The 12,790-nt window shown below is 43.8% G+C and overlaps 1 protein-coding gene across 1 annotated transcript in view; it reads left to right on the top strand.

The window, feature by feature from the left end:
* Positions 1–1,332: 1,332 nt before the first annotated feature.
* Positions 1,333–12,790, top strand: part of DOCK8 (dedicator of cytokinesis 8) — a 281,419-nt gene continuing 269,961 nt past the window's right edge. Inside the window, 1 exon segment of the mRNA XM_030193833.1 lies at positions 1,333–1,583. Coding sequence (XP_030049693.1) covers positions 1,531–1,583 — 53 coding nt within the window. The 5' untranslated portion in view covers positions 1,333–1,530.

Below are 12,790 nucleotides of genomic sequence, written 5' to 3'. Positions count from 1 at the left end.
TTGGTTTGGCACCCTTCCATTGGCATGCCCCCCCCCTTCAGGTCATCCTGATCCCCCCCCCCCACACCTTTAAAGGCAATTTCCCCTTGAATACCGACAGAATTTCACCTAATGCTACCTGCATCATCCCTCTGCCGCACCCCTGTGAAAATGGGAAGTTATGTCAAAGGAGGAGCCAGGGCGCAGCAGGGCAGAAGGAAGACACTGGGGCTGAAGTGGGTAGAGTTAGGTGATATGCTGTCTCTGTTTGGGAGGGGAAAACTGCCTTTAAAGGTAGATGGAAGAAGGTGGGCCAGGACAGAAAGAGGAAGGGGGTTGCTGGCTCTTCTTGTGCACATGCAACGCTGCTAGGTAAGCTCTGGACCAGCTTAATCTATAGGGCCAGTGACATCACAGGTTCAGGTGTTTGGTGTCCTTTATCTCTGGTGCCCTGGGCCAGAGCCTCACCTCCTCCATGGGTTAAGCCGGCCCTGCTCCACCCTCTAGTATCACATTATCGAAAGACAGATCATACTCCACATCCCCTGGCTTAGGAGTGGGGTTCATTACTGTCATGGTAGGTACAAAACTAACCCATTTGGAGCCATTGTCTTCATGAGGTTCTTTGGGCTATGAAGGATTTAACTGATGGGGAAAATATAGGCCCAACGTTAGGGAGTGCAAATGGGGTAATTGCCCTAGAGAGTTTTGGAGCCCCTTCCCTAACTTCTGCCCCGGGTCCTAGCATGTCTAACAGCGGCCATAAAGGAAAAAAAATGACATGCTGAAGATGAGAGAGCGAAGCCACCACAATGTTTCTGATGTCTGCTGCCCTTTTTCGTATACACTTCCTGTTGGCGCCCACGGTTTGAAACAGACAAGAATGCTGGGCTGCGATCTGACCTAGTTTGGCAGGTTGCTAATGACCTCGTTCAATCACGTTAGCAAAAGCAAACCTGGGGCAGTCTGTAAATGGTATCAGACTGCAGAAAGGCAGGACGCGAGTTTTGAGGCGGTGCAAAAGGCACATCGGAAAGGAAGCAATGGCTTTATTCATCTGCATAATGTTAAAACGCGGGAAGTGAATCGATAAGCAGAGTCTAACGAAAATCTCCTGTTTTGGGACGTCAAAATAAGATCATAAAGAGAAAAAAAAATTGAGGTAGTCAACGACTTCCACTTTGAGGGTTGTTTATTTTTGGAGGGGGGGGGGGCGTTATGCCAGTCTGGAAGTAGATTACCTGGGGCGGCTTCCACGCTTGCTCACTACCCAACCCCCTTCCCGGAGAGGAGAAGGTGCGGCAATGCAGAGAGTCCAGTCGTCTCTTTCAATCTTGTAACCGAACCGGACCCTCTGGCAGATTAGCGATCTGGCCAGTCCCTCCCACTGTTGGCAAGGTGAAAATGCGGAAGTGTCTGCCCTTAAGAGCTGACAACTCAGGATCAATAGACTTTTACCATAAGAGCCCTCTGCACGCTTTTCTTTCTTTCTGACAGCATTTCCCGCCCCTGAGGTCCTGGATCCTGGGTGACCCTTCGTCCCTCTCCCCTATGGCCTCCTTGTCCAGTGCAGAAAGAAGGGCATTCGCCCAGAAAATCAACAGGTAAGACAAGTTGCGTTCTGCGTGGATATCCTCACTTTGTGTGTTAATATTCATAATAGGGAAATGTCTCCCAAACTGAATGCGGTGAGGAAGGAGGGGAGCCCGGCAGACTCCGAAATGCTTCATGGGGAGGAAGGAGCATTCCTCTGATAAGCTGTTCTCCGCCTCCTAACCTTTAATCAGTTGCTGAACTCGAAAGCACGAAGCAATTTTGTGTTTCGTCGTCTAGAGGAAATAACTCAAAATGAAGTTGTGCCGCGGTGCGCGTGTGATTGGCACGGTTAAAAAGAACGTGCAAGTCAGAGCTGAGGCTCTTCTAGCGAGACTGGCGTAAAATAAGTCTTTAACAATTAATATCGCATAATTTCCCATTACTCCCCAGTTAAGTCATGCTCTGAAAGGGGGTATCACTTATTTTGAAGCTTTAATTATAGTTCGAAGTACAGACAGTGACAGTCCAAAAAAGTCACCAGCCTTACTTTTTTTTTTCTCAAACATTGCCTTGTGCCTATAATGTCCGGATAAGATACAGACAGAATATGTTTGTCTCTTCTCTAGTCAGCTGCCATTGCATGAAAGGAAAGTCAGAAAAGGAAAATGTATCAGTAGGATTACATTTTTCTGAAGTGGGGGAGGGGAGAAGAGAAGTTATAGTAGGTGTGTGGGGTTTTTTTTAATGTCCTCCAGTTTAGAAATGCAACTATGAAAAGCCAAAGCATAAATGTAGCATAAAGTCTTGTAAAAGTTGGCTCGAGTTTCGAATTCCGCCGAGTTTAGCCGGAAAATGGTAAATGTGCCAGTTTTAATAGTATTTCGTGCCCTTTTTTGTTAGGAAAACACGTTCTTTTGGAGTTGAAACTATATTTGGAGCTGTATTTCTTTGTTCACATTTTTTTTCTATGTGTTGTTGTAATACCGTGTGGTATGGGAGCTTTAATATCTGTAGGCAAAAACAGCAAGTGCCAGATATAGAAGTCTGAAAAGCAACCTATCATTGCTGAGGGTGTAGAGTGTTATTTACTTAGCGCAGAGCCATTTAGCTGCTGGCCATGCGTCAGACATTCTGGGGCTTATGGCTGAATTTCACCATCATTGTAATTTGATTTTAGGATAGCTTTTATAGTAAGCACAAAATATTAGCCAAATGGGGAGTTCGACAGTTTGATCTGTTGTGTGTGTATGTTTTATGTTCATCTTGTCAATGTAGTTTATATTCCTAGGGCAGGTGATGTGTTCATTTTCGTTTTTCTGTGTGCATAAATTTACTTATGTAAACACAACTTGTGAACTTAAAACCCGCATTTATGTATGCAAACGAACCTAAGAAAAATCCTTGATAATCTTGTAGGTTATGTAAACCTCTCACTAAACTCAGAATTTCCTTTGAGTTTGCCAAGTTTTTACTAAAGAGAACTTAAGAAATAAGGAGGGGTTCTTGTAAGTTGAAGTCATGCAGTGCCTCAAGGCTCCCCACTGTCCCCCTCTTTGTTTAATGTTTACCTGAGGGTATTAGGTACATAAGTATTGCCATACTGGGAAAGACCAAAGGTTCATGGAGGCCAGCATCCTGTTTCCAGCAGTGGCCAATCCAGGTGGCAAGATCCCAAAAATGTACAAAACATTTTTTACTGCTTATCCCAGAAATAGTGGATTTTCCCCAAGTCCATTTAATAACGGTCTATGGACTTTTCCTTTAGGAAGCCGCCCAAACCTTTTTTAAACTCCGCTAAGCTAACCGCCTTTACCACATTCTCTGGCAACGAATTCCAGAGTTTAATTACACGTTGAGTGAAGAAACATTTTCTCCGATTAGTTTTAAATTTACTACATTGTAGCTTCATCGCATGCCCCCTAGTCCTAGTATTTTTGGAAACCGTGAACAGACGCTTCACATCTACCTGTTCAACTCCACTCATTATTTTATAGACCTCCCTCAGACAGTTCTATTTTTTTTCTTATGCATACAATATATATATATTTTTTATTATGTCCAACTAAGGATGTCTTTGGAAGATACTGTAGACTTCTTGCAGGGTCTAGTTGCTGAATTGGATTTGTGGGCTTCCACCCAATTTTTTAAATTAACTAAATCAAAGACTCTGGTTTTATGGTTTGGTGCATATGATATGCTACCAGCGAAAGATCTGATATTAAATTCTGTAGAAAATCTCTGAATAGAAAATAACTAAAATATTGGGGGTGATTGTTGGTTCTAATCTTACTCTGAGAGGCCTTAAAAACTTATCTATTTGAGAATGTGCTTTAACTATGTTTTATTGAATATTAATGTTATTAACTGTATTTTCCTGGATGGAGGGTAATTGTTTTGTAATCTGCATCAGATCTATGCAGAAATTTGTGGAATACAAGAGAGAACTATTTTAGTATAAATTCAGTAGTGAAAACATGGTCTGGAGATATAGGGGTTTGTTTTTGTTACATTTGTATCCCGCGCTTTCCCACTCATGGCAGGCTCAATGCGGCTTACATGGGGCAATGGAGGGTTAAGTGACTTGCCCAGAGTCACAAGGAGCTGCCTGTGCCTGAAGTGGGAATCGAACTCAGTTCCTCAGGACCAAAGTCCACCACCCTAACCACTAGGCCACTCCTCCACTAAGCCGCGTAAGTGCTTACGCTTGCCCAACATGCGTCAGTTCCAAGTTACCGCCCAGCTACCACGTGGCTTGGGCAGTAATTTAATTTTTGACATGCGTCCCCTATGCGTGTCAGAAAATATTTGTATTTTCTGGCGCACAGGTGGTAATTGGCATTTGAATGCACATTGACCATTAGCGCCTGGTTAACATGTGAGACCTTACCTCTAAGTCAATGGTTGGTGGTAAGGTCTCGGACCCAAAATGGATTTGCACCAATTTTCATTTTGCTGCACGTCCATTCCCCCCCCCCCCCCCCCAGACATTTTTTACAGATGCGCTGAAAAATTATTCTGTGAGCGGCCAAAACACGTGCCTGCACTATCGCAGGCCATTTTTCAGTGCACCTTAGTAAAAGGACCCCATAGTGATGGGGTCCACCATCAGAATATTGGGCTTCTTGGTAGTCTCTTGCCAGGGATGTCTATGTTAATATGTTCATGAAACTACCTGTCGGAATACAGCATGCATATGAACACTTACTGTATCTCTTTGACTGTGCTGGTACCTACCCAGTGTCTTGTGTCTCTGGTTAGTAGTACAAGTTACACAACTTTTGGCCTTAGTTCTATAACCTTCATGATCTGTAGAAATGACCAAAATTTAAAGATACTTGTTATATAATATAATGATCTTTAGTACATAAGTATTGCCATACTGGGACAGACCAAAGGTCCATCAAGCCCAGCATCCTGTTTCCAACAGTGGCCAATCCAGGTCACAAATACCTGGCAAGATCCCAAAAAAGTACAAAACATTTTATGCTGCTTATCCCCAGAAATAGTGGATTTTCTCCAAGGCCAATTTAATAATGGTCTTGTGACAGGTGTATATTTTTCATATGCTGCAAAGATTGTTCTCAGCTAAATCTCAGCATGTTTAGTCCTTTGTAGAAAATCTTACTGGATTTATTTTCTTTGAGAAGCCTCTGACTCTGAAAGAATGGAGGCAGTGGTAGTGTAAGAAGTCTTCAGGTAAGCCATGAGGTGGCAGTGTGATGCCAAAAGGTACTCATATCTGAGATGAAAATATTTAGCATAATACATAGGCCAATTGGCAGAACCATTCCATTCCCTGGCATTTTTATCCCACTTATATCTGTTACAGAGTCAAAGTGGGTTACACTAAAATCATATACATTCAAGAACTATACAATTCAGAAATATTTACTAAAGAAAAAGGTTTCAACTCCTGTCGGAATTTCAGGTACGTATGTAAACTCCTGTATTTGAACAGGAATAGAATTCCACAGTTTAACAGCTAAGTAGCTAAAAACTATCGTGAAAGCATTTATAGCGAATTTTATTTACTGTCGGAAAGGCCTAAATTTAACAGATAATTAGAACGAGTAGATGATTGACTTGTCGGAGAGGTTATCAAAGATACATGATCCAAAGGACAACCATAAAAAATCTTAAATGTCAGACAAGCCACTTTAAAATCTATTCGGGCCTTGATGGGCAGCTAATGTAAATCTTTCAACAATGGGGTAGCCTCGATCGAAGTTTTTGCAGCAAAAAAAATCAGTCTAGCAGCACAGATCAGCAGAAATTGCAATTTTGCTAAGAGTCTGATTGGTACTAGCATATAGGACACTACAGTAATCTATTTGAGGTAGAATAATTGAACTAATACTCTAAACTGCTCAAGGAAGAAAAGTGGTCTTATTGCCCTTAGTAACTTAAAGATCTTTCTACCTAGATTTTTAACCTGGAAAAATCTGTAGATGTCATGACTGAGAGATGTCCATAGTTCCGACGTGTGCTCCTAGGCCAGTTTAAAGGTATTGGGCACCCTAAGAAACCCTTTTACTAAGCTGTGGTAGAGCTACCGCATGCCAAATTGAGCCACCAGAGTAGTGCGGGCGCCTGGCAGTAGTTCTGAAGTGGTAAAAATAATTTTCTATTTTCTACCACGGAGGGGGGGGGGCGTGCCCGGCGGTAATCGGCAGTGCGGCCATATTACCACGGGAGTAGTGTGTGAGTCGTTACCGTCAAGCAAATAGGTGGCAAATGCGATAAGGGCTCAGGCGGTAAATAGCCGCATGCTACTTTTAATATTAGCGCACGGCCGTTTACTGCCCCCATTTAAAAAAAAAAAAAAAGGTCTCTTTACCCACCAGCGCACGCCAGTTTCATGTGCCCAAACTAGCACAAGCCACTCTTTACCATAGCTTAGTAAAAGGGGCCCCCTATTTGAACCTTCAGCCTTATCACAACCCCCACACCCCTCCCCTCCACACACTCACCATTAATGACAATTTAGGCCCCTAAACTGCCCCCAAGACGACATGTTTTGAAATATTACATTTTGTTGTGTGTGTGTATACAATAGATAGAGGACTAAATCCAGTAAATGGCAAACCGAGGCAAAGTCTGGCTTATTACTGGTTAGGAGTTATCCAACAAAGGAATTATTTCTATGAAACAAAAGTATATTTTATAGTTGCTTTTCAGCGGGATGGAGTTCTACCCGGAAAGCCAAATTACTGTTCTGGTACTCATTTACTTGCATTAGAAGGATTCCCTAATCTAGAAAAACTGGTTCTGCAACAGGTCAGATAGCGGTGTTTACTCAAATTATGTCTCTGTTGATACAACTCCCAGTGTGTTTTGATGGTAAGGGCATGTTGGTCTCATAATGTCTGCAGTCATGCATTCTAATCAAATGGAGGACACGCAATGAATGCAGGAAAGCATTCTTGAATGTCATTTTCAAACTGGCACTGACATTAACAATGCTTTTTTATTTGATTTGGTAGTTCAAGACTATGTTAATGTTCTGCCAGCCAGCCCCATTGCGGATATGATTATATTGCTACCATGGTCAAAGCAGGAGAATCAAACCTTCTTGAAAAATAAAAAAAGGAAACGTCAGATCTTCGGATTTGATTGGCTTAGACAGCAAATATAGTCTGCTGAAGTACTGAAAATGAATTTGTGGCTCCACTGCAACCGAAAACGTATGCATAGTGTCCTGACTGCTACTCTGGAGTGGTATCTTGGAATCAGGGGCGTAGCCAGACAACAGATTTTGGGTGGGCCTAGGCAAGAAGTGGGTGGGCACCAAGTGTTCTCCCCCGTCCCAACCACCACCAAAAAAATACCTCAGCTGGTGGGGAAATGCTTCTTTTCACCTTGGCAGTCTGCAGCAGGCATGTACTGAAAACAGAGCATGCGCAGGTGCCAGTATCGTGGAGAGTAGCGTTTTCGTTACCATCAAGGGGAAGTCTTCAGCTGGCCGAGCTTGGGATCCACACCAGCTACCGCTAAACGTGTGCTACTGTTGGGTGGGCCTGAGCCCTAAATGGGTGGGCCCCGGCCCATGCTTGGAATGGCAGTGGCATGTTGCTCATGAGATCATGTTCACATCATCTTAACTCTGTTTAAATGGCTATATCCAAAAATGTCATAAAAATATTTGCAGTCCCCTGGGTGATGTTGTTAAGCGCTTGAATGTCTGACATCCTTCTCCCATCTTTATTGTATGTGTGTGCGTGTGCGAATTTGTGCACTCACATTTGAGAGACAGAGAAACATATCTTACTGTTTTACTGGAAGAAATAGGCTGTATTTCTTCCAAACTTGGTATTCTTTAATTCTAGTGCAATTGCTTTGCTGGGAGGGTGGGGGGGAGGGAACGTGGACTTAAGTTTCACACCTTGGAGTATCTGGGACTGGAAATACTAGAGCCAGCCCAACCCTTAAGTGATAGATGCACTCAGAGCAGCAGCTTCTCAGGGGCAGCAAACAACAAATACTGTAAAAACAAAATAATTTATTTATTTATTTATTTATTTATTATATTTGTATCCCGCACTTTCCCACTAAAAGCAGGCTCAATGCGACTTACATAGTAATAGGTAACACAGAATTTTGTTATGTAAAGTAGGAAATTAAGTATAACATAATAGAAGGATGGATGTGTAGTAAATGGATGGGTAGGTAGGTAGAGACAGGTGATAGAGAGAGGAGGGTAAGGTGGGAGATAGATTCTGGGTCAATGTCGTTTTCTCTTCAGTATATGTAAGGTAGATGGGTTTATGAGATTAATCTGGGTCTTTTGGGTAGGCTTGTTTGAATAGATGGGTTTTTAGTGCTTTTCTGAATGGTAGGTGGTCATGGATTGCTCGGATAGGTCTAGGGAGAGCGTTCCATAGACGGCTGCCCAGGAAGGAGAAATTGGATCCATAATAAGTTTTGTACTTGAGACCTTTACAGCTGGGGTAGTGCAGGTTGTGGTACTTTCGTGAGGATACAGACATGTTTCTTGCTGGAAGGTCGACCAGATTTATCATATAGTTCGGAGATTCTCCGTGTATTATCTTGTGGATTAAAGTCTGGGCTTTGAAATTGATACATTCTTTGATTGGGAGCCAGTGCAGTCTTGCACGGAGAGGAGTTGCACTCTCAAAACGTGATCTGTCAAAGATGAATCTTGCTGCTGTATTTTGGGCGGTCTGAAGTTTTTCAATAATAGTATTAGTAAGTAATAGTATCTCGACAGTCACAATAACTCCAAGGACCACCAGTTCACAATTTTACCTGCAGAAAGGGTGGGCGATTTTCAAATAGCTCACTTACCTGGGGAAAAACTTTTGGAAATTGCCCTCATTATTTGTGTGTGTGTATATATATATATATATATATATATATATATATATATATATATATATATATGTGTGTGTGTGTAGGGCCATCCTATGGGCTGTGTGGGTGATGCACTTGTGCACAGGGCAGAAGGGAGATAGGGGCACAAAAATCTCTTCCCATCCATTGTCTCCCCTGTGGGGCAGTAGATGGGGCTGGAGTGCTAAAGGGTGGTTCTGGTTTGAGATGCCTCTGTGTTTGCGTGTGCACGTCCAGTACCTTAACCCTCAATTCTATATATGGCACCCAATTTAAATAAGCCAGTCACACCAATAACAGGGTGCAAATTGGAAACCATTTGAATTTGTGTGAGCACTTTCCTAGTCTGTATTCTATAAAGATGCGTGCGTAAATTTTTAAGCATGGATCTGAAAAGTGGGCATGGGTGGAATCAGTGGCATTCCTAGAATTTACACACAGCAATATAAAATACGGCAGATCCGTGCCTAATTTAGAGGCAAGGATTTACACCAGGTTTCAGTTGGTATAAATTCTCATGCCCAGAATTGGGAGCAGATCCCAGCACTAAGCGCTATTCTAGAAATGGCCCCCACCTCGGAGTGCCGTTTATAGAGTAGCACTTAGTTCTTATTTTTTCCGGTGCCCACATTTGGATGCCATTTACTGGATTGAGCCCAATATCTGTATACACACACACAACAAAGTTTAAGAATCTGGTTCAATGCTATATGCCCACTGGTCCGACGAGGTGCTCTGTTTCGAATTTTTGCTTCAGGGACTGAACCAGGCTCAATAAGGCAGCTTCAGCACACGCTTCAATGGCTTCTTTACACTATCCAGCTTATTTTTGAAAGAGAAGGGCGCCCATCTTTCGACACAAATCGGGAGATGGGCGTCCTTCTTGCAAGGCCACCCAAATTGGCATAATCGAAAGCCGATTTTTGGACACCCTCAATTGCTTTCCGTCGCGGGGACGACTGAAGTTCACAGGGCGTGTCGGCAGGGTAGCGAATGCGGGGAATGCGGGACTGGGGCGTGATTAGGAGATGGGCGTCCTTGGCTGATAATGGAAAAAAGAAGGGCGTCCCTGACGAGCACTTGGGCAACTTTACTTGGTCGTTTTATTTTCACATCCAAGCCTCAAAAAGGTGTACGAACTGACCAGATGACCACCGTTGGGAATTGGGGATGACTTCCCCCTAATCCCCCAGTGGTCACTAACCCCCTCCCACAATAAAAAAAAACTTGAAAACTACTTTTTTGCCTGCCTTTATGCCAGCCTCAAATGCCATACTCAGGTCCATCTCAGCAGTATACAGACCCCTGCAGCAGTTGTAGTGGGTGCAGTGTACTTCAGGCAGGCGGACCCAGGCCCAACCCCCCCCCACCTGTTACACTTGTGGTGGTAAATGTGAGCCCTCCAAAACCCCCCACAAACCCACTGTAACCACATCTAGATGCCCCCTTTCATCCCTAAGGGCTATGGTAGTGGTGTACAGTTGTGGGGAGTGGGTTTTGGGGGGCTCAGCACCCAAGGTAAGGGAGCTATGCACCTGGGAGCAATTTTTGAAGCCCACTGCAGTGCCCCCTTGGGTGCCTGGTTAGTGTCCTGGCATCTGAGGGGGGACAAGTGCACTACGACTGCTGGCTCCTCCCACGACCAAATGGCTTGGATTTGGCCGTTTTTAAGATGGGTGTCCTCGGTTTCCATTATCGGCGAAAACCGAGGTCACCCGTCTCTAAGGTCGGCGATCTCAACATTTAGGTCGAGCATCTCTAAGGTCGACAATGTGGAGATTTGGGCGTCCCCGACCGTATTATCGAAACGAAAGATGGATGTCCATCTTGTTTCAATAATACGGGTTGCCCCGCCCCTTTACGGAGCCGTCCTTAGAGATGGGCGCCCCCGTTCGATTATGCCCCTCTTTATTGTTTATTTTGGGGCTATTTATAAGTGTTTGGACATTAGGACATTTATAAGTTCGCACCGTATGGAGGAGTTCAGACGTGTGATGATGTAATTCAGGGATCCTTTTACCAAGCTGCATGAAAATGAGCCCTGCGCTAGCAACAAGGGCTGTTTTTCCCACGCGCCAGGGCCCTTTTTAACGCAGCAGGTAAAAAAAAGGCCCCCAGATGCACATGACCATGCAGTAAGCAAACGTGGTGCACGCTCAAGGCGGAACTACTGCCGCGGCCGCATTGGGCCAGCGGTAGTCCCTGAAGAGGGCCCCTCAATGCGTTGTTTAAGAGCAGTGATTGTTCTACATAGAGCGAAGCACTATTGAGCAATGGGAGTTGCCATTCATGCTATATGTATACTGAAACATCTTCCTCCATTTACACAATATTTTGAGATAGGTGAGTCCAAAACAATTGAGTATTCATAAGTCATGTTTTCTTTTGTATTGTTTAGATTAAAGCATGTGGCATATTCTTATTATTGACTTTAAAAAAGGTGATCTGCCACCTGACAAATGTATGACTTCACATCTTGATTATTTAATTTATAGACCAGTTGTTCATTAGTTGAATTAACTTTTGGTTGAATTGGTCGTTAGTTGAATTGTATCCTTAGGCCAATTGTCATTAGACAAACTCTTGTTAGCCGAATTGTACTAGACCTCTCTGGAATGAATCCTGGTATGTGATCCTTGGCTGAGGACTTTTACTGCAGTTGACTGGACTAAGCATTCTCAACCCAGTCCTCGGGATGCAGCCAGTCAGGTTGTCAGGATATCCACAATGAATCTGCATGAGAGAGTCTGCATGCGCTTCCTCCATTCTAGGCAAGTGTATGTCATGCAGATTCATTGTGGATATCCTGAAAACCTGACTGGCTGGGTGTGTCCCAAGGAGGACTTGAGAACCCTTGGACATGACTACAAGAGAAGGTTTCGAAAATAGGGCAATAACAAATCTTCAGAACTCTAAAATAATGAACTCTAAGGTGCTTTCTGTCAAGACAGTAGATGATGCTTCTTGAGCTATTGCAGATGTCATTTTGCACTAGTCAAGTCAGGCAGAACTGTTCAACTTTGCTTTGTCCCATACAAGGCAGCACCTCTCACTGCTGTTAACTTGTCAAGCACCCAGGTTTCCTCACTCATCAGAGCTGGTTTAGAAAAGAAATTAAAACTTGAATGCCTGTTTATGCCCGGTAGCCATATCACCTGGTCAGGTCCAGGTGGGATGTATTTGAATACATTTGTATGATTTAGTGCCAGTGCTGTCTGTTCAGAACCTATTTCATGGAAGTAAAAACAAGTTTTGATTAAATTCCTCTGGAATAATAAAACGCCTCACATTGTGTTGGGCAGACAAGTTAAATAAAATATATGGAGGAGTGCGATTCCTAGATTTTTATTTGTACCACTCAGCATTTATAATTGTACAGGGAATCTTTGGCTTTCTGTCCCTGAGCAAGGTGACCTGTCAAACTGGTTACTACTGGAATGAGAGCTGCTAGCTCCCTATGCTGTATCCCTGATTCCAGGTATGGTACCTCCCTCAGGGGCCCTTTTACTAAGGTGCGCCAAAAAATGGCCTGCGCTGCTGTAGGCGCATGTATTGGACGCGCGTAGGTCCATTTTTCAGCATGCCTGCAAAAAAAGGCCTTTTTGGGCCGAAAATGGATGTGCGACAAAATAAAAATTGGCGCGCGTCTATTTTGGGCCTGATACCTTACCGCCACCCATTGATTTAACGGTAAGGTCTCGCTCATTAACTGGGTGGTAATTGTCAGTGCACATTGTAAAGGCTCTCCTCCAGGGAAGGCTTCTTTCCACCTGCACTCTTGCATGAGCTCTGGTCCTCCACAGGCTCACCTTGGTCCCTTACTGCAACCCACCATGGCAAAGGAAAGGGTTGTAATCCTCTAGGCGGTCGCTTCCCCGCTCCCCCCAGCTAGGGCCACCGAAACCACTGCCTCAGAATCAGGTAG

The sequence above is a fragment of the Microcaecilia unicolor genome, chromosome 2 (assembly GCF_901765095.1).
Source record: "Microcaecilia unicolor chromosome 2, aMicUni1.1, whole genome shotgun sequence".
Taxonomy (NCBI): Eukaryota; Metazoa; Chordata; class Amphibia; order Gymnophiona; family Siphonopidae; genus Microcaecilia; species Microcaecilia unicolor.
Note: the sequence above shows the minus strand (reverse complement) of the source record. Positions and strands in the feature narration are given on the sequence as shown.